Raw genomic sequence first — 22,224 nt, 5'->3', positions numbered from 1 at the left:
TTTTATGTTAAAATTGAATTAATCTTGTGACTATTGTGTGCCTGAGGGGAGTGCGTGGGACAAGAGACAGCTGCTTCCTTTCCTACTGCAAATTATTTTTGAAATCTGATTTACCCTGAACAAATTGTGTCAGGCTGTAAATCCATCGCAGAGCCCCCCTGATATTAGCAGAGTAGCAGTGCCTGTGGCCAATCTGCATATCTGGTAGATATTTTTGCTCAGCACTCTTTAAAGTAATACAGGGTTTGACTAACCCCCAAATCAAAGTGCATTAATGTCAAATCGCTCGAGCGTGTAATGGCTGGCTGAGTCTGCCCTGGCAAGCTCCTATACCATGGTAGTTCCCAGCAGCTGCTCCTGACACAACCAATTATCACTGGTATTAATAACCGTGCCGGCACACTTGAAGCAGCTCGTGGTCTTATAGCTGAGCATCTTCTCAGTCAGGGAGCGCCGCTCATCCCTAACCAGCCCCACCTTCCCTTCTTCCCCGAAACCACTACCTGTTGTACTGGCTCCCTGGTCTCTGGAAAGCCGGCTCCCCTTAGGGGATGCCAAGGTGAGTACTTGAATGGGAAGTCTGAGTCATTGAGCTGTTAGCAGGCATAATTAGAAATGAACACCTAGGAAACCAGCTTTCTGCTTTATCATCCTCTGCTGTGCATCGTTTCGCTATAGCAGGGATGCTTTGAGGAGCCTGTGTCTCCAGGACTGCTGTCCTGCATGCTCAGTACTGACCTCACCTGCTCACCCTCCCGTCTCTCATCGGCCGATGGGACTTGTTCACTCTGAACCCCATTTTCAGCTCTTAGGTTATAGCTGGAGGAGAGATGGACCTAATTTCTCTTTAGGATCCCCCCACTCCCAGGAATATGGCACATATATTTCAGATGAAGGTGTGGATCAGTCATTGCCAAATGCCACGAGGATAATTATTTCACCGTGCTGCTCCACGCTCCCTTTGCTTAGCAAGACAGCTTGTCACAGAGAGAGCAGCAGCAGCGCAGCACTCTGCCTTCACCAGCAGTGTGGTCCCTTTGTACCCTAGGACTGAAGGAGGAGTTTCCAAAGGTGCCACTGTTGGTGTCCTGCTGGATCTGAACAAGCACAACCTGACCTTTTACATAAACGGGCAGCAACAAGGGCCTCCAGCATTTGAAAACGTCGAGGGTGTCTTCATGCCTGCACTGAGCCTCAATCGAAATGTCCAGGTAAGTCTTCTGCAGCTCAGTCCCACTCACCCTTCTCACCTGAAGGAGAATGTATGCTACCGGCCATTGCCACTGGGGCTGGTAATGTCACCTGTAGGTAGTCAGTATGGATAGGGGCTCCTTCCTTCCAGGCTGACACCTGGGCTACTAACACTTCTTGGAAAACTGCATTTGGCTTCTGCCTTGCCTCACAGCTGTAAAAACAAGTAGGAGTACCGGCACATGATAATTCTAACATTTATTTTGCTGCAGTGCTCCACTTGGAAAGCAGTGGTGCTAAGGCTTCCTCAACCTGTTTGACTAGAAAACCATAAGTATGCTAATTCCTCTTAGATCTTATGTTTGGAGATTATTAACTTTGGTGAGAGACAGCAATGTGAGCAGCACAGTGGTAAGGAGAGCAAAGACAACACAGGTCAGAGAGTTAGTGCAACAGAGAAGACCCGGTCAGCCCATCATTCCTGCTCTTTCTGAATTTGGGAGATGCTCTCTGTTCTCAAGAGGATCTCCTCTTGGAGGAACCCTCTTTAAATATGATGTATTTTTACTTCAAGACCACTGCATATGGCTAGAAACAGGACGTGGTGTAAGGGAGAACCTATGAAAACACCCAGGAGCCTCAGACTGAAGAAGTCAGCTTAGGTCAGATAGGACCAATGCAGCCAGGGTGGAACACTCATCATTTAAAACACCCAAACCAAAACCAGAAGCCTTGCATGTCTTACCAGTACATGAACATTTAGCATTCATTACTGGTGACATCCAAATCTGTCAAGAAGATTTCATAGCTTTGTTCTATTTGATGCACCAACGTGGAAGACACGGGCGGTTCTCCGGGCACCTCACTGCTATATTCAACACAGATTTTTACTCACAACTATGTATAGTTTTAGCTACCTGCATCCTTTTAAGTGCCTGGCTTGCATTTCTTACCACAACCGAGTTAAGGCAGAGTGTGGCTGACGTGGGGGCAGCGGAAAACTATTGAGACTAAACTTGTGTTTGCTGTTGAAGGGTGCTCTGGTACGTCTGTGTGGGAACCCTGACCTTGTAGGACGTCAGATTACAGAAGGAGAACTAAAATGTCTCATGCTCTGTCCTGCCAGGACAGCAAAGATAAAAGGGTTTTCTTCTTTTGAGTACACAGGCTCCACTGTGTGATCCCTGCCCTGAAGCACTGGGGGTCCCTCACACAGCGACACCATCCACCTTGTGTCTCACCAGCAGCACTGCTGGAGGCCTACAGCTGGTGGCTGGATTTGGGAAGAGATTACAGACACCTGGCTTCTAGACCTCGGGGTGTTCAGACGGGAAGGGGGAAGGAGACTTGTTTATCTCAGGCACTCAGTATCTCCTCCATTAATACTCTTAATGGCTTAAACCTGGACCTGAAGTCCCCCAGCCCTTCCTCTGTCATTTGCTTGCTCTTGGCCGTCAGGAACGCTTTCTGCAGAGGATGTCCCACTTTTGAATCTACATGTTATTTCTTCTTTGTGCAGGTGACCCTGCACACAGGACTGGAGGTGCCACAATGTGTAAAACAGCCCAAGTTGCCCAACAACTAAAGAAGCCCCTGCCGGACCCTGCGCTGGATTCTGTAAGCTCTCTCAGTGTGATGTGGCACTTCTCAGTAAGTCAGTAAAAAAGCATTCTCTTCCCGGACTTAACACATTGTACAGCGTGTTGCTCACCGAATAATCCACTGGTTACAGCTAGCCCACTCCATTTTTCATTTAACAGCCATAGCAAGCATACCCACTGACCTGGCACCCAATTGCAGATGGGTACCTGGGCGTATCTACACTGTATTGCATACGTATGTACACACATGCGTGCACACACACACACACACACACGTACATTTATAAAGCAAAAGGTTAAATGAGCGTATTTGCTCTCTCACGGCTGGTTTTCAGCTTGGATATTAGGTGTGCCGGAAAAAGTGGGTAAGATTAAAGCTGAGGGACAATGGCTGTTGGAGCAATTTACCAGTGGGTGAACTGGATTCTCTTTGCCACCTGAAGTCCTTAAATCAACGAAGCATATGTTTTGAGAGCTGAAGTGGATGCTGTGTGCTCAAGAATTCCTGGTTGTCCATTACATTCAGGGGCTCAAATGACCATTAATTATTCCTTCTGGCTCTGGACTGCAGTAAGCTATGGGATAACATCCCTTTAGAATTCAGTGGCAGAACTTAACAAGAATAAGATTGGTTTCCAAGCACTGCCATGTAGTAGTTGTGCTCATTTTAGCTAACACCATGATACATGCAGAATTCAGATATGAAAAGTAGAGAAAAATATCCTTGACACATTTTAGTGTTTTTTATTTAGGTGTGATTGTGGAGACTATCAGACACAGAAGATCTGATCAGCACAACTTGAGAAAATGGTGCAGGGGAGATCCCCTTGAATTTAATTGACAAGAGATTTATTTATATATGACACATGTAAAGTATACCATGTAGAGAAATGCTGCTTTCTAGCCTTGATCCTGATAAGCCCTGGGCAGCTGTAGTTCCAATGTAGCTTTGAGATCAGAAGCCTTAATTTTCTATTAGATTAGTGTGAGCTAATTAATGTCTTGACCGTAATGAAGCACTTGAGTGAGAGAGATTCATAGCATTAATGTGAAATCCATCCCTAAGATTTTTTCTGGATTGGGACAAAAATCTTTTGTAAGACTTAGATATCTGTGTCTGGCATCTCCCATGGAAACAAGCAGCTGTTTCAGGTGCTCGCTGTGGCAACTGGAGTCTGACTGACAGGGAACTTTTCCCACAGCCATGGCACTGTCACCTGCACGCTGTTGTCAGAAAACACGTTGATTCGTGTGTGTGCCGCTTTTCCTCTGAACCCAGTTAACATATGCATGTGTGTGTGTGTGTGTATAGCAGGAATGTGTAAGGATAAGACGCAGCAGACTGAGCCCATGACTTCTCAGGCTCTGTCACTCAAATCCTACGTAAGCGTGCTATCAAACAAGAAAAGCATAAACTCTTAAATGCCATCAATGTACTCTTTCCTTTTTTAAAATCCTGCTGCTTATTTTTTCTCTCCAAGCATACGTATACGCACATGCATATTGTTATCAGACATGTAATCGTTAAACCTGAAAACAAATATTCTAACCAAAACCCAGCTTACTGCCTTGCATTAAACTACAGCCACAGGACAAACAGCCCAGGCCTGTCTTTGGGCAGCCTGCCAGCCCCCAAGCATCCTGCTGCAGGTCCACGTCTGGTCTCTGGCCGGAGCGCATCACCCAGGTAATGCTGAGTGATGGCAGGGCTTCCCTGCAGCAGAGCGGCCGGGATCCTCCCTGGGGTCATCCCACCTCCCAGCCATTGTGGGGAGGGGGAGGCAGCCCATAACGAACCAGTCCTGGGCTATTGCACAGACAAAAAGCAGTCTGCCATCATGCTGCCTTTGACCAACCAAGCATCCTGGAGCTCACCCCTCCTGCAGTGCACCTTCAGCGATGTCAAGACTGAAATAGGAAATAAAACCAACGACGGGGAAAAAATAACGTAAGCGTTTAAGTGGGAAAGCAACGGTACTTCTTCCAAGTCTGGAATAGATTGTATTAGTACACTTGTAGATATTGGAATAACTGTGCTACACTCATCTTGGTTTCTTAAAGAATAGTAGAGACCAACTGTTTCATAATTTTCAGTTTTATTTAATACCATATGAACTCACGCAGGATTTTCTAATTAGCGGGTCTGTTTTAACCTACCTCAGCTAGAACGCTACCGGACCCCGAATTTCCTTGAGTGTGCTCTTCCACGAACCTAACAGTTGTAATCACAGCATTGGCTTTGGGTATTGCCAGTCAGAGCAGTGTATGGGAATACTGTACATAAGTTGCACATAGTTTTTTATATTGGGAAACATCCCGTGATAATTTTAATACAGAAGGCACTCCACTTTCACTTGTATTAAAAACAAAAGGGCATTGTTTGTTTTGGGACTGAACCTTTGTCTTTACTCCCAACTTCTGTGAAGGAAACTCAAAGGGATTTACATCTTTCCAATCTTCAACCATTGCCAGATGTTTCAAATTAATTCTGAATGGGTTTTAGAAGTGTTTGCAGTACTCTGTTTCGGTTTTCATAGTTGCTTTGGTATTGGTTCCTGGTGCGTTATACTTTGGGGAGAACACAGGGAGTGATACAGGTTACTAATTTCTAATGGAAATATGGACAACAGGTAGGGACATCATTCAGAGCTGTAAAGAAGCTTGTTCGTTTTCCTCTACACGTTCTAACATTCATAGAAGTAGGGTACAGACTAGCTACACCATTACAGTCTCCTTTTACCTTAGTGGAAACGCAAATAAAATAAAAGGAATACAGCTAGAAGTAGTTAACCTGCATTAGTAAGACTAATTTAGCTTAGGTCAAAAATAAACAAAGTGGTTGTACACACATTCAAGGACTTATAGCATGACCCATAGCAATAAACCAGTTACCCCAATAGAACGTAGTCTTATGACTTCAGCTGGATACATTTCGGTAGTTTAATTAACAGAAATAATGCTTAACTAGTTAGAATTACGCTAGGAAACTACTCCATATGTGAATATTTATGCAGAGCATCCAGATGGCAGTGGTCATCTGAAATAGGGAGAATAGAATTTTCCCTTTGCAGAACAGCATCAGGTAGGGAGAAGTGGGGCACTTCCATCTCCCTGATCAGGCTGGAGGTAGTTTGCTTCTCTGCAGGTGACTCCTCTGAGGTCTGTCTCATTATAAATCCAGCAGTTTGCATGATCTTCATCTACAGCATCTCTTACATCAGTTTTGTTTCCTCCAAATCCCTTTTTTAGGAGGGAGTCAGCCTTTAACACTATGGTCCTTGCAAAAATCATGTTGCCGACTGTCCGGGGGGAGCCCAGAGGACTGAAGAGTAGCATAGATACTCAAGGGGAACACTATGGATGCTCTTGCTTCCTTGCGATTCCTCGGGGTATTTGTGCAGAGAGGGTCTCCACGCTCCTCCAGCACCTGGACCCACACAGACCTGTCTTTTGTGGGACTCCTCGGCTCCTAGATGCCAGGCTACTCCTTATAAGCAGGAGAGCAGAGCCTTTTGCTCTGGATGAATCCCATCCACTGTAGTACAGAACCCTCTCATGGTAGTTGTAAATTGACTTAATGTTTAAAAAAACCCCACAACCCAACGCAAAATCACAAACCAACCAACCCTCCCCTCCTCTAATAAACTTCACAAAGCCTGACCTCTGCATACACCAATTTGGAACCTCTGCACAGCTGCTAAATAAACACAGCAGGCAACCTTTCTGTCCTGCAGAGCAACAAGGGACTCCTAGTTTTCACCTACCCCTGTGAATCCCAACCTTAGCCTTTGTGAACCTTCCTCCTGGCTTTCTCCTCACAAATTTCCCTGCTAATTTTGGTGGGAACAAACAGAAGAAACGTGCCATCAGGAGCATTGTCAAACGTCCCAAGGCGTGCAATGCTATGCAACTTCCACTCCCTTATTTTCTCTCATCAACTCAAAAAGAGCTCACAAGAAGATCCTTTCCAAGACTTAATGTCAATATGAGCACAGGCCATGCTGACAATCCCTTACTGCTTCTGCTGTGGAAAGGTATGCGCTATAACATAAATGTCAGTGAGGACAGTAGCATACTATGATGTATCATGAATTCGGAAAGCAATTTGGCTTTTAAAAACAGAAAAGATAGGCAAATAGCATTGTCACCTCCTGTACTTGCCTAGTCAGTTAAGATACATAGAAGAAAATATATTGGACTGAAGAAAATATTTTTTTTTTTAAAAAAAGCATAAGCTTACATCTAGCAGAGTTTAAGAGGAAAAGTATTAAATGTAATTTATTATATGCATAATGTTCCATTGTCTTGTAAATAATGCCATGATAAGTGTATTGCCGTAGTTTGTTCTTGGCTGGTGATAGAGTTCTGTCGTAGTGCTATGTAAGCTTTTATTTTTATTTTGTGGTTGTATTTTTTTTTCCCCAAAGTGTAGTTAGTAAAGATGGCAGAGAGCATCCAATATGCTGGTTTCCAAGTTGTTCTAGAGCAAGAAAGAATGTGAGATGCAGCTTTTTTTTCTTTCTCACATAATATCTCCTAAACAAGGTAAGAGAGATGAGATCAAAGCTAAGCTGCCGTTACCACTGTATGAAAAACACCGTGTTTGCGACTGCCAACAAGAGGTGGTGCATTTCTGGACCACAATTCAGATTACCTGTTTTTGCGAGAAGGGATGCCAAGTACCAACAGTCTGGCAACAGCAGCTTTCTGGTGCCATCTAGCACATCCTTTGCTCACAGAAAGATGAGGAAAGAGCTATTAGACCTAATTTCAGGCCTTACCAGCTTTGCAGCGTTCTGTTTCAATAACAAAGTCAAGAATTCAACTTTGAACCAAGCCAGATAATATGAAAACCCCAAGCATCTTGGCTAGATCAACTTTGGAAGAAAGACTACAGTTTCAAGTCCTTCAACAGGTTATGGTAACAAATCAACCACATTGCAAATGTAAAGGGCACTTGTCACTGAAAATTACTAAACTAAGATGGAGAGTCTTTTTTTTTTTTTTTTAATTTAAAGTAAGCTGCTTCTAGTTTTTACTGACAACATTTCTGGCAATTCCTCTGCCCAGCACTACTGAATGCTCCACACAACTGGCTGGAGCAGCAGCCTGAAGCACAAATCCATCATAAGTAAGACGCACTTGGTCTTCTTAGGTGCAGAAGCCCATATGCAAGCCACAGAGACTAGATGTGCAGGGCTCTGCACCTTTGCACAATACAGAAGGCAGATGCGTGTTTTACTGACAGAGGCACTCAGCAGCATCTTCCCCTTCTGTTAAGTGACCTTTTTGTTACATTTGTTATTGCAAACAGATCCAAGCAGAATTAATTACAAAATTAAGTTTTATGCCAGTTGGAGGATTTCTCACGTTTTCTTGTGAAGCAGTAGGTAGAAATATTCCTGAGTCCCAACTGCATTCCTTCATCCCCCACTTCCCTTAAATGTTGTCAATAAAAACACTAACCTTTCTAGGTAGCATGGTGAGAAGACATTATGTGATGAATATTAAAAATAAATGCATGAGGTAAACCTGCTGTTATTTCTGATTGTTATATGAAGCATGACTAAGACTAATTTAAATGTTGGCAACCAAAAAAGTGCAAAGGAATAAGTGTTCATGTCTGGTTAAATGAAAGACGAGAAGTTGTTTTGCATTTTCTTCTTAACCATGACATTTTTTCTTTATCGTCATTTCCCATAGCTTATACGGATTTGGAGCTGGTGAAATATACATTTCTGCTGTATGTGTCTGTCACCAGATCAAGAGGAAAATACAAACTTTTTATAATTTTGTACCTGTAGCAAACGTTTGTATTTTTTGAATTGGAAACAAACTGCTTTTTGTCTTTTGGTCCGACTAAAACTTTGTGTAGTATTATTAATACCACCCTTTTGGAAAACCTGATGTATAAGTTTATGCTGTTTTACAGTTTCTAAATAAATTCTTAAAACATTGCCAACAAATTCAGCACCAGTACCCAATTTATTATTCCAAATTATTATTAAAAAACATAATGTCATAATGTAGATGAAGCAGTCATGCAGAATGCACACCTGACTCTAACTGTGGATACCTGCTTTGTTACCACGGTCAAGAATAACGCAGCAGCTGCAGAAAGTCAGGAGTCCTCAAAGCAACCATCTGTGCCTTAACTTCACACATACACCGGATTAAGTGGCGTGAAACACCTTTCTTCGTCAGCACCACTCTGTTAGCCCTGGTGCGTGTTGGTTACTGAGGACCTGGGGGTGAGTTATGTAGCTCAAATCCATCTTAGAGACTCTGGGCGAGTTCCCAGTCTCTGCTTCTGACACTGGAGCAAGCAGAGCCTGGAGCTGTGACACCAGTAGGATCCGACTGGAAAGACCTTTGGGTAAGTGTAAAAGCCAGACCAGGCAGAAAGCTTGCCAGGGCAGGAAAGACAAAACTTTGTGAGACGGTTTAAAATGACACGTCCTCTTGCAGCTGCACACATCTGCCAAGCAGATGCCTGTGAGGGACTGAGCAATGCTACAGAGGCAGCACACTCAGCCCCTGCAAAAAGGCACTCGTCGAAGCTATGCAACCTTCATAAATACCTGTTAATAAAGCAGAATAAAGCATGCTGACACACTAAGAGCAGCGGCAGGGGAAGAAACAGAAACCCAGCCAAAACCATCAGGAGTAAGTGTGTGGAGACACCATCCATCATGACCTTTTTTTTTTTATCTGCAAGAGACAACAACTTGGCATCAACTCCTCCATGGCAAAGGGTCTGACTGGGCGGAATGACAATTAGAATGGGTTTAGCATGTGGGGAAATGGGAATAAAGCTGCCACAGGAAAAGGCATGCAAAAGAGAGCAGATGAGAAATGCTTGCATTCTTCCTTTATCCCTCATTCCTCTTTTTCACTGCATGTAGAGGGCAAAATAAAGATGGTCCCTGCTCTGCGTTGCCCATCATCAATCAGTTGTTCAGTCAACACTGGCTTTTGTTTATCAGTACATGCTCCAAAAGCAACACAGCTTGCTGCTTGAACGTACACTTACATACTCTGTTAGCAACACTCACCAGCCCAGAGAAACACAAGGTAACAGGTTGTCAGCAGTTTTGTTTGCCAGATGTCAGCTGTTAGCATTTCTGTTAATGCATCTAGTAACAAAATAGGACTGAAGGTACCATGCCTGAGAACAGCACCTTAAAAGGATGGCCAGCTCAAATCACCTTGGGGATTTGATATCAAAAAGCAACCTATCACCATATAACAGAAAACCTTTCCTAATGCATACACACTGATGTTAAACAAGTTAGGAAATGCAAAAGTGTGAGTAAGCTTTTGGGTTTTTTTCCCCAAGCTTTCATGTTCCACTGTCAGCTTGGCATTTCAGTTTTCAACTTGTATTTTAAGAACTGAATTTTTTTTTCCAACACTTCTTTAACTGACTGTACAAGCTTGAGACCAGGACTACAAAAATTAAGACACTCCACTCTGACCAAGTTTCACTCCTAAATAGCTTTTGGGAGCTGTGGAGGTAGAAGGTGAACCCTTTAAATTACCAAAGCTGATTGAGGACAAACTCACACAACACATTATACCCAAAGCCAGCTGAACAAAACTTGATCTAGAAGCGAGCAATGAGAAACCGAGCTCAAGGGTTAACCAGGAGTTAAAAAATACAGGTCACCCCACAACATCTGTTGCCTCAACAAGTCTCGATGCTCTGTACTCAACTGAGTGATTACACCTTCACACGCAATCGTGATTTGACATTAAGTTTGTAACCAGACAGGATTGTTAATTCCTGTTTGAATCTGCAACGAATACTGAATGAGAAGAAATCAAATTGTGCAATTATGAAATGGGACGACAGTATTTAGCAACCCAGCTCTGCACACCCCTCCTCCTCTCACATGGCTCCAGAAACACTCCCACTTTTTACCTGGCTCTCGTTCCCTCCGGGCGCTCTCCCTCCACTTAGTCCTCACTTGTGTGTTGGCAGGGCTCTTCTCCAGGACCTGAAGATAAGGTGGAAGGTGTGGGGGTAGAAGCACACCAGAAAGCATCCCCTTCTGGTGTGGCTCTTGCTGCCCCAGAGCATTTGCCTACCCCGTGGGGGGAGCAGCCTCCAATGCTGCTCTCTGGGGAGAGGACCGTGCTCCTGGCCTTGCTGCGAGCTGACACAGACGTCCCCGCTCACACACGGTTACGGATCACCCCACCTAGGCTCCCAGGTGGCAGCCAGAAAGTGTGCTTCGCCTCCCCAGCGCACAGCGGTACGCTGAATTTCACCAATATGCCTAGAAGTTTCTCCATTAAAGGCTGTTTTCTCTTGCCTATACATCTGTTTTGCTGCTAGAGCTGTTCAAACAAGCTCCAGCTAACCTTATATATAAACAGCATGAACTTTTCCCTCTGTCGTTTAATAGTTAACCTTATTTTTGCCTCCCCTAAAACATTCAAGTTTCTTTAGCTTGAGGTTGAAGGGAGAGGACATTTTGGAAGGTTACTAACCACTGTCACTTCTAATGAAAACACAACCTTAAAAACAAACAAAAAACCATTTTAGCTACAGAGGACAAAACTGTTCTTTCAGAAACACCAAATTGCTGAAATCCAAATAGCACTAAATAGTTTTGACAAAGAGTTCACAGAAGAGCCTTATGAGGCAGGGTAACACTGATCAAAACAAACATGGGTTAACCATGAACAACCACTAGCTACCGAGTGTCTATGCCTCATTTGGCTCAGTCTTGCGTGGTTTTGTTTTCAAAAACAAACCAACCAAGCCACTAAACCAGCATTTGAAACAGTGCTTAACTGGAGATCTCTGCAGAGGTATGCAGGTTGAGTCTGTAACTCTTACCTGGGACAAAACTTCAGAAAATCTCGTTTTCATTTCAAAGCAAATAATTTTGAAACCTTTAAGAGGTTTTCCTGGACAGGAAAACTGTTATGCACTTCCGCTATCCACTAACAATTCATAAAGATACAGAAACAGGTGTATGCCCAGTAAACATTTGGAGAATACCTACCTCAGGTTCAGAGAAAGTAAGTTATTGCTTTTTCCTTATCCATTTCAGATTGAAAGCAAAGAGCTATATATTTTAATTCATTAATTAATGGATTACAATAATATTTTACTTTGAGCCAATAAGCTGATTCAAGAAAGTTAAATGCTTTCTTTAGCATGTATTGACTAATAAAAATACCCTATGTAACATTCTTAATAAAAAGTGTTATTTTTATTTATAAAATGGTAAATTCTCATATTCTCCCCAAGGCAGAATCAGGAAATCCTGCAACAGAGAAGGTAAAAAAAAATCAGGATATCTTGGGAAGACAAGAGGCTCCATAAGTCTGTGTTGGTAACAACACAAATTCTGTCTTATGTGTATTGTCCATTTCACTCTGTATCGTAAGTTCATTTGATAACTTTAGAAGATTTAATTTTCTTTATGTCATGGCTTTGCAGAATCAAGGTCCCATCTCTGAATTTTCCAACTTGTCCTGCAGGCCAGATGCTAGGCACCGACTTCTTCTTTTTGGCCTTCCTGAAATAGGAAGAGGAAAAACAAAAAGAATTAAGAGAAACAACAGAAACTCATGAAATCACTTAATATGGTGAAAAAGCCACCTATTTATGCAATCAGCATTTGGTATTATGGAATATCAAATCATAGCAGGTTAATGACACCAGGACATGTATTATCGGCATAGCCATTCAAAATTTGCAGCACATTACAGAACGATTTACATTTTAAAAAGTTTTGAAGCACAAGGGCTCTTGGTTAGAGAAAGGATAGAGTACGATCCAGTGAACCTGCTACACTATGATTAAGAATACCACTTCACCGTTCAAGCCTCTATTTACTGTAGCTTGTGTTTTGCAGAAATTGTTTCTCAGGGCAAATGCTCTGAGTAAGTGGCATATCCTGGGTCCACGCAGAGGGGGTTCCATCCATCTCCCCTCCAGCTGCAGTCTTAGACATATCAGGGCAGAACTGACACATTTTCAGTTAAGCTGCATAACTAAAGCCTCTGAAACCACTAGACAGAGCAACATCACCATTTTGTGACTGAGTTCTGCACTGGGAGAGGTTCCTTCCACTGTGATCTGCACGGCTTCTGGTATAGGACTGTGTGTAGTTACACAGGGGAAATACACTGCGGAGGTTATACAAAAGCAAGTTAATTTTAACCCTGTTAAAAATGGCTTACCTCTCCTTCTGTTCCTTCTTCTTCTTCTTAAGAGAATCACCTTTATGCTCCTGTTTTTAAAGGTACATATTTTAATGGAAAAAGGAACAGAGCATCTTGCCTAAACAAACATCTGCACACAAAACAAGCGGCAGCCTTTGCTTCATGGAGCAGCAGGCATTTAAAGCAGGTTGGGAGACCCTCGACAGGTCAACTGATGCAACGTGTTACAGAGGCACAGCTAGGAGTGCCCAGGGCCCTTCTTGTCACCTCATGGGAAGTACAGCCCCCTCCTGACCCACACGCTGCCCCTGCCATGTGAGCAAGCACAGATCCAGCCACACAAGGAGAGGCTTTTACTTCTTGGGCGTGTGACAGATCCTTCGGTCAAAAGATGGACTTGCTACCAGGCAGGTGTGCTTAGTCACCTGAGCGTACCTGTCAAATGACAGGGTTCAGTCATGTCTGGTCATGCACTGGGTGCACTTCGAGCCACATGACAGAGGAGAAGTAGGTCCCCTGGGAAAGAGGGTGGCAGGAAACAGGCTGATAGAGCAATTAGCCACCCAGCAGCCTGCTCCCACCTACATGAGGAGGCTCCATGGCGGGCAGGGAGTAGGCTCAGAGCCAGACAGGCTGCGCTGGTGGATGGATGCAACAAAAACCTCACCCTTGCTTTATAGAATGAGCAAGGTCCTAGATGGAACTGTGCTGATATAAAGCCAGCTGAAGATCTGGCTCTCTGTGGTTAGACAACACGCAGCAAACTTTTATTGAAGGCCATTTTTTTGCCCCCTTAGAAGCAAAGGAATAAAAACCCCAACAAACGAACTGCTGGTTTTGTGTCAGTCTATCAGCCTCAAATGACGAGGCAGTGAAACCCACCACAACACAAGCTTGACTGTCTGCTCTTCATATTGCACACAACCAGCTTTTACCGATGAGGTTACTCCTGCTGGAGCCAGGAACCCACTCCATGGGGAGCAGCGGCTGCCAAGCTTGGGCACTCCTCCTGCGCCTGAGGCATTACCTGTCAGGCTCTTGCATGCTGCCTTTTTATATAGAAAATTTCACACAAACCTTTTTCTTCTCATCATCCTTTGCTGTTTTTTTCTCTTTCATTTTCTCTTGGTAAGTCCTGTAGTTCACATGTTCCTTTCTGGGGGGCTGCAATGAAGATTGAGTGGGATACAACTGATGAAATTTTCAAATAGGTTCAGAAAATATTCACATACTTGCATAGACAATATTTTTCAGGTGGTGGTGGAGAAACATTAGAAATGGTTTATTTATTTTGGGTGAGAGGAAGGGTACTTTAGGGACATAAGGTAGACACATAGAAACCATATTTTTCTTGGTGGAGACAGAAGAGAGGGATCTTTATGCTCGACATCAGTCCTACAAGATTTTGATATACACACTGAACTAGAAAGAAAACCCATACCCCCCCCCATCCCCCCCCAAAGACCTACTTTTAATTAAAAAAATAAATATTTTATTTAAATATTATTAAAATAAATTTTGTATTTCTTTTACTGATGATAAACAAAACTAAAAAGCCTTCTCCACCTTTAACTCACGGGGAGAGTGAAGCTTTAATAAGCGAGCTCCTCCATCCAACAGTTTAGTTTCGAATGGCCTGACTAAAACTTAGTAAAAGTTGTTTTCCACCCCAATCAGTCACATTTCATCTATACAACATCTCTGATAACACAACCATACTAGTTTTCCAAAACTTTACAGAAAATACACAATACAGAACAGAAAATGTAAAAATAAGGATGACGTGGGAGAAGACTCAGGGCAGGGTATCTTGTGTTTTACAAAACCAGTGCCAAATCCCTTCAGGATTTATTTTACCACTTTCCTTCACCGTAACAGTCAAGTGACTATAGAGGACGGAGACAAGGGGTTGTTTGACATTGATAACGTAGAGCTGTGATCCTGCAGCAAAGAAATAACTGAGGGAGTGCGAGAAGAAACCTGGAGGAGACAGAAACAAAGGAGGAATGTGGTCTCACCTCTAGAAGACAAGGTGACAGCGTGAACAGCAGAGAATAGCCTATAGTCAACAGTGGCTGCGCGTGTGGACAGTAGAGATTGACCAAGAATAAAGCTTTTAGTGATGCGTGTACAGAGCATAAACTTATAAAAGCTGTAACTAACAATAAAGGTCTTTGCTTAACCATCCTTGCAAAGTCCATGCCTCAGTCGCCACAAATGGTGACCCTGATGCGGTGGTCAATAAGCTGCAGACCATAAAGCGGTCGGTGGCGATGCCCAGCTGAACTCAAGAAAGCAGTGGTACAGAGCTGTTTGGTCCGGACCTCGTCACCTCTACAGGTGAGCAGTTGGGGACAATATGGGTTCACATGTGTCAAGGGAAGAAAAATTGATACGAGACATAATGATGAAAATACTGGAGAAGAGAGGGGTGAAGTATGATGAAGCAGCTGTGAAACTTTTGCTTGCCTGGCTGCGCAAGCAGGGACTCGCTGTGGATGCCACAACAGCATCTTGCACTCAGCTTTGGGAAGAAAGAGGAAAGACACAATTTGATGCGGCATCAAAGGGAGATTTTACAACAACCTCTTCTTTGACAATGTGGAGCTTAAGTAGGAGGCTTATGGAGCCCCAAACTGGTGGCGTAGCCTGACTGAACCAGGATGTACAGAAATTCTGTGCACCGATCACCTACAAAAAAGGTGAGCAGTCAGGAACAATTAGAGGGAAGTTATCCCGAGATCAACAGTGCAGCCTGGACATATTGCAACAGCTGCTTGCAGCTCAGCAACGAGCTGAGACGGGTCTGCAGCTAGTGACTCTGTTAGAATGGATCTGTGACAGTGCCGGACTTTCCACCTGATGGCACTTTGCAAATTCCTGCCTGGAAAGCGGTCGGCAGAAGATTGCATGATGCTGCCGCAGAGAGGGACTCCGCAACGGGAACGTATTTAGCACCCTGGTGGCAAATTCTGACTATTCTTCGCCAAGTGTGGACTAATTCTACAAATAGTGCTAAACCAGGGGAGGCTGTAAATTCCACTGACAGCGTGGCTCTTCTCAAGACACCATCAACAATGTGGTGACTCCATCTGCACCTTCTCTGCCCCCAAAGCTCCTGTCACCGATTGCAGCAGCCCTCACAACACAGGACCAAGTGTGAAAACAGGACAACTCAGACAATGATTCCATTGACGCTGATAAACCTTTTGATCCAGATCCTATAAATCTTTAAAAGGAACCAGACCCTTTTCCTCCCCACTCCATATGCACTGACTGTGTTTTCGGGGAGGGTGAAAGGGGGTCTGGGGGATCACTGGCGGGAATGCAAGCGGAAAGCACTTAAGTGAGGGGATTTAGGAGTTGCAATGGCATGTCCAGTATTTCATCAGCCAAATCAGCCTCGAGAGTGGCAGCCTGTGCAATATGAGTCTGTTGAAGAGTTAAGAAAAGCAGTGCGAGAATTGGGGATTCATAATACATTTGCTGTGTCCCTTCTTGAAGCAATGGCAGAGCCTTATACACTCACACCACATGACTGGAGGTCATTGCTTCACATGGTACTAACTCCGACGCAGTATATGGTGTGGTTATTTGATTTTTGTGAGCTATGTGTAGTGGCCTTGATTGAAAAACCTTAATCGGGGAATTGCTGTTAATTATGAGCAGTTGGCTGGGGAAAATAATTATGCCAATTCCATGACTCAGGCAAGGTATCCCTGGGACAACTATTTGCCAATTAAGGAGGTAGCTATTAAGGCAGTGCAGATACTGGAGTCCGGGCAAGCCTCTAGAGAGTTGTTTGCCACAGTCTTGCAGGGTCCCAAAGAGTCATATACTAACTTTATTGATAGGCTCCAGAAGATTTTGCAACAAGTCAAGCATGAAAAAACTCAAGAGTTGCATTTAAAACAACGAGCTATGATAATGCCAATGAAGACTGCAAGTGGGCATTGCAGCCCTTTCGCAATTGCAACCCCAACACATGTCAAATGTTTGTCACACAGAACAGCAGCCAGTAACTCACGGGTTGAGTTCTGGAATGCAGCGCAACACATTTTTGCTTCTCTAATCTCTTCTGTAGGAATAGTACACACTCTTAACTTGCTTAGTAAATTAGGCTGCTAGCTTGCTACAGAAAGTAATACTACAAACGCTACTTTTTCTGGCTTATTAGCAGATGTTGATTCTGTCCATCATGTGTCGCTACAGAACCGAGCTGCTATTGGTTTCCTATTGTTAGCACAGGGACATGGGTGTGAAGACTTTGATGCGATGTGTTGCATGAATCTGAGTGACCACTCTGAATCAATTCACAAAAACATACAAAACTTAAAAGCCTTGAACAAAGATCTGCAGCAGAGCCAGGGGTGGGATGCCTTTGGTCTCTTCTCACAGCTGGGAAACTTTGAGCCATGGATCAAAAGTATTGTAGAATTTATTATAATTGCCTTAACCACCTTACTGATGTTTGCCTTATGTCTCCCCTGCCTTTTTTCCTGTATTCAGCGTTTAGTTGACCATAGCATGAATCAGGTCATGGTCACCCAGCTACATACAACCTTTGCCTTGACGCAATTAACAAGCAACAGAGAGGATGACGATGCCCCATCGAGAAGCAGAGCCTGGCCCGTGGCTCCGCAGACACAGAGCTGGCAGAAACCCTGCTGTGCCTGCGCCCCGTTCTGCGCCAAGAGCTCCTTCGTGGGCAGTGTTCTGAAAGCGGTGTTGGCAAAAGATGCTGATGAAGCCACTGGAGGTGGAAATGCCTTTACCAAGGACAAACCTGCCTTGACACCAAAGCCAACAGAGCCCAAGACCAGTCTGCTGGAGAGCATGAAGGAGCTGAGAGCCATGGTCCCCGACGTTGCCATGCTGAGCTTCCGCATCCAGGAGCTGGAGCAGAGCAAGTCCAAGGCACTGCAGACAGAGAACTCCAACCTGCAGCTCCGTCTGGAGACGGTGACATCTGAGAGCCAGGAGAAGACGGACACCCAGGCTGCCACCATCATCAAGCTGAACAGGGCACTGAGTGGCAAGCTAGAGTGAGAAGGAGCTGCAGGACGTGGTGAAACAGCAGGAAGACGAGATGATGCAACTCATTGACCAGAGTGGGGAAGTCACAAGGCTGAAAGAAGAGGTCTCGCAGCCGAGTTGTGCACTCCAGCACACAGAGACAGAGGCCAAGGTGGTGTGGGAGAAGGTGCGAGGGCAGGAGCCCAAGGTGGACTCTGCCCATGTCCAGGAGACAGTCCTGCTGTGGCAGGAGTTCGACAGACTACAGCTGCTGCTCCTGGAGAAAGAGAATGAGAATCTGCTCTCTCTGACAAGTACCTGGAGCAGATCAGAGGGCTGGGGCTCAGGCTCCAGCACATCCAGAAAGTGCTGAGGACCCATGAAGAGATGCAGGAGAAGATGAAAAGGTCCTGTCAGCTGTCCCCGACATGGCAGCGAGCTGCCAGGAGCCCCACTGCCTGCTGCAGTACTTGGTCTTGAAGCCAGGCACTAGCAGCAAGGAAGCTGCCAAGCTGCTGTAGCCTATAGCATGAAACCTTCCTGGTTTTAATGCTGTAGTTATTGACTAAGTAAAGTTTTGTTGGCTTTCCAAAAAAAAAAAAAAAAAAAAAGAAAAAAAAGAAAAAAGTGACTTTAATAAGACTTAGAAAAACAACTGTGAACATAAGATTTTTCTTTCAATTACTCTTCTGTTTCTATAAATATGCACTTTCATCATGCGTGTTTTTCAGTTAAGGGGCAAAATGTGGAAACTAGTTGTTAGGATGACAACTGCAACCTAATCTAATTCCAAGCAATTTGAGCTAAAATGAAATTCTGAATTTTGTTCGTAAATTATAATGGAGTGCTACATATATATAAATGTTAGGACATAACCCTATTTTAGTGTGACCAGAATTTAGCATACAACTGCATCAGCATATTGACAGAATACTTTTGAATTATTTCTTTTTTTTTTTTTTTAAACCTCTAAATTGGGAACAACTCAAGGTGAAAAGACTGTACAAATCCTCAGCTGTTGCTTCAGAAGGAATAAGTGTTCTTCGTGTACAGGTGAATTTAACACAGCTGAAAATTTGTGTATTGTGTTAAAAGTCAAATATCTGTTACACCTTCATCACCACCACCACCACCACAACCCTTAAGGTCAGTAGGAAAAGTATTCTGTACTCCGTTACAGCAGTGAAACTTCAGCTGAGCTCCATTAGTTTGTGTATTTAACTGCAAATCCTTTGGTGAAAATGAAGTTGTCATAGAAATTAGACTTTAACCTGAGTGACATACCATTTGATACCTTGTAAGCAAGAAAGATTGTGTCCCAAAGCATGCCATTCCCTACACTTGTGCCTAGAGTTATACTTGAGATCAGTTTGTGTGTGAAGTTTAAATGTAACCACACAGATATCTCAAAGTCCACAAAGATACATTACTGCTTAGGGTATTCTTGCAGTATAGCAGGTGCAAAAACCAGTTCTAAAGTAATGATCTAAGGAAGTGTTTTCTCTCAGGAACACCATTTTTTTCACTTCTAATAGATCATGCACAATGCAACATAATATCCCTCCATAAAGTGTCTTGTGGATAGAACGGTTTCTGCAAATTCGTATTAGAAATAAATGTTTGTATTTTCACCTGATGAAGTTGCCTAAGCTAAAGGATCATGACCTAGGCATTGTTACAAAACTCAAAGATAGTGACAACAGTGATGGAGAAGAGTGATTTAACATATAGTTGACTTATGGTTCATACAAGACTATATAACACTGCAAAAAAGGTATTCATTCAGAGTTGTGGATGTACTGCATGTTCATGTAACAGGTTATCTGGAAGAAAAAAAAAAAAGAAAAAAGAAAAAAAGAAAGGAACAAACAGTCTACAGTCCACGACACGTTTAAACAAACTTTTGTAATTGAAAAACTAAAAGGGAGAATTAGAGGATGGAGACAAGGGGTTGTTTGACATTGATAACGTGGAGCTGTGGTCCTGCAGCAAAGCAGTAAATAACTTTGAGGGAGTGTGAGAAGAAACCCAGAGGGAACAGGAACAGAGGAGGAATGTGATCTCACCTCTAGAAGACAAGGTGACAGCGTGAACAGCAGAGAATTGTGAACAGCGGCTGGGTGCGTGGACAGTAGAGTCTGACCAAGAATAAAACTTTTAGCGGCGTGTGTACAGAGCATAAACTTATAAAAGCTGTAACTAACAATAAAGGTCTTTGCTTCACCATCCTTGCAAAGTCCATGCCTCAATTGCCACAAGTGACCACTCAGCACAAACCAAGCAACAATTACCTTGGCTCCCAGCATGATAGCACGCTCCTGTTCCCATACACGTTGTTCCTGCTTCTTGTAGCCAGTGATTCCAAACTTGTGCACTTCCAGACGAGCCTAGAACATTACAGAAAATTGCAAGCATTTCACTATTTGTCCTCCCTGTTGTAAAATAACACTTGACAGACCACAACAAAGTCATACTCCAAAGAAACCCTGGCAAATAGCTAAAATCAGCATGCTATAAAATAAAACTGAGTTTGGAGCTATACTACAGGACAGTTAACCACTCTCCATCTAATCTCTGTATGGTAAAGAATGTCAGGGAGACAATTTTTAATTTTCTTCATTTCACACAAGGAATAGAATGGAACATATCTTCTCCATATAAAAATGAATCATATGCTGCACAAAGAACAATGAAATGTGCTACCCACAGCACCCAGTGTTTACAGAGCATCCTCGTTCCTTGGCTGCAGAGCACTTAACCAGTGAGAAACACCGATGGGTAGATGGTGAAGTGGTTTAACTACACACATACATACAGAACACTCTGGCAAAACTCACGGTGAATTCATAATCTTTTTAAAGTCAGTAGTTAAATTCCCACTGTTCTCAGCAGTACAGAGCTCCACGCAGGATCTCCAGTGAGATTTCACTGGATCACAGCTCACCCCTGAGCAGAGGCCAAGCATATAAAACAACGTGCACAGATCTGTAAATGAATTGGTATCTAAGAAGGCCAATGCTAGTTATGGTCATATAAGAACAGATGAGACTAAAAAGACAAACTGAAAAAAGTCATCTGCTGTTTCAAAAATAGATGCCAATACACTTTTCTTCCCTCCCACACAGGATCAGAAATCTAAGATTAACACCACGGGGTTGAAAGAGCTATGCTGTTATTATGAGTACTCACATAGCTTTACATAGCTAACATATGGCGATCCTCCTCAAATTGCCATTGAAAGATCAGAACGAAAGGCCACAGAGTTCTAACACACCTCTCCACACAGCGCAGTGGACAACAGCCAGCATGCTCCTCCTGCAGCGTGGCATGCAGCCAAAATTACCTAGCAGGAAAATCTCACCTACAGGAGACAACCCTTCCTGGAAACGTTTCCCACCAGTCCCACCATAGCTTCCCCAAGGATATAAATACACATACCTGCACACTAAAACAGTGAGATTAGATAGGTCCTGCTGACTTACTTTTTCAAAGTTGAATTCTTGTTCGTTCGCATTTTTCTCTTCATCCACTATTTTGGTCTATAAACAAAACATTTTGAATTAATATAACAAGTAGCACCAGTTCAAATGCTGATTGTGATAGTTTTTTGGAAAGCAGCGAAATGTAAAATGAGTTGTAGGGAAGAGTATACTTTAGAGCTTTCCAGCAATATCTTTTTCTAGCTTTATTGCCTGGATTTATTAAAAGAGACAGTCTCAACGGCAGTTTTAGTATGTAGGTACTACCAGGTCTTACTGGAACAACCTTGTACAATTTAGAGGGTACCTTTATAGCACAGTGCATATAGCTTTGTCCCGCATTTTCTTGCTTGGATGATCTGCTAACACTTACACAGAGTTTCATAATTCAGAAAGATATTAATAGATGCAATTAGATCCTATACTTTCGAGTATAAATTACATTTTATAAGACAAAAACTGCCACATGTGAACTATGTATCACATGTATTTCTGTTTCCAAATCCATACCAAACTGTTAATGCAGGATAGGACATGAACTTTTAAGTCATTTTGTTTGAGACAGAGAGCACAGTGGTAATTGGGCATGTACTGATAGCTGGTAGTAAGACAGAACAATCCTAATTTGCAACTGCATGGACAGGCATATCCAGCTTTAACTAATGCAAGAGAAAAAGCTCCAAAAGATACACTGTTAGCAAACAGCAGACCCCACAATGCTGTTTAAAGAAAACACTTGCTCAAAATGAGAT

At 43.3% G+C, this 22,224-nt stretch overlaps 2 protein-coding genes across 7 annotated transcripts in view; one reads left to right on the top strand and one right to left on the bottom strand.

The window, feature by feature from the left end:
• TRIM67 (tripartite motif containing 67) overlaps nt 1-12,133 on the top strand; it is a 67,985-nt gene extending 55,852 nt beyond the window's left edge. For 3 of the 6 annotated variants that reach the window (XM_080389282.1, XM_080389281.1, XM_080389280.1), the window contains exons 10-11: nt 1,049-1,211; nt 2,711-12,133. In XM_080389282.1, the coding sequence (XP_080245408.1) occupies nt 1,049-1,211; nt 2,711-2,776 (229 nt within the window). In that variant the 3' untranslated portion in view covers nt 2,777-12,133. Of the gene's footprint in view, nt 1-1,048 lie in introns of all 6 variants that reach the window. The other 3 variants (XM_080389279.1, XM_080389278.1, XM_080389277.1) reach the window with 1 other exon arrangement.
• FSAF1 (40S small subunit processome assembly factor 1) overlaps nt 11,993-22,224 on the bottom strand; it is a gene marked incomplete at its 5' end in the record, with an annotated part of 12,557 nt that continues 2,325 nt past the window's right edge. The window contains 5 exons of the mRNA XM_080388014.1: nt 11,993-12,328; nt 12,996-13,045; nt 14,055-14,141; nt 20,285-20,380; nt 21,476-21,532. Coding sequence (XP_080244140.1) covers nt 12,199-12,328; nt 12,996-13,045; nt 14,055-14,141; nt 20,285-20,380; nt 21,476-21,532 — 420 coding nt within the window. The remainder of the gene's footprint in view (nt 12,329-12,995; nt 13,046-14,054; nt 14,142-20,284; nt 20,381-21,475; nt 21,533-22,224) is intronic.

The sequence above is a fragment of the Falco punctatus genome, assembly GCF_963210335.1.
Source record: "Falco punctatus genome assembly, chromosome: 5".
Lineage (NCBI taxonomy): Eukaryota > Metazoa > Chordata > Aves > Falconiformes > Falconidae > Falco > Falco punctatus.
This window is presented reverse-complemented; position numbering and strand designations above follow the sequence as displayed.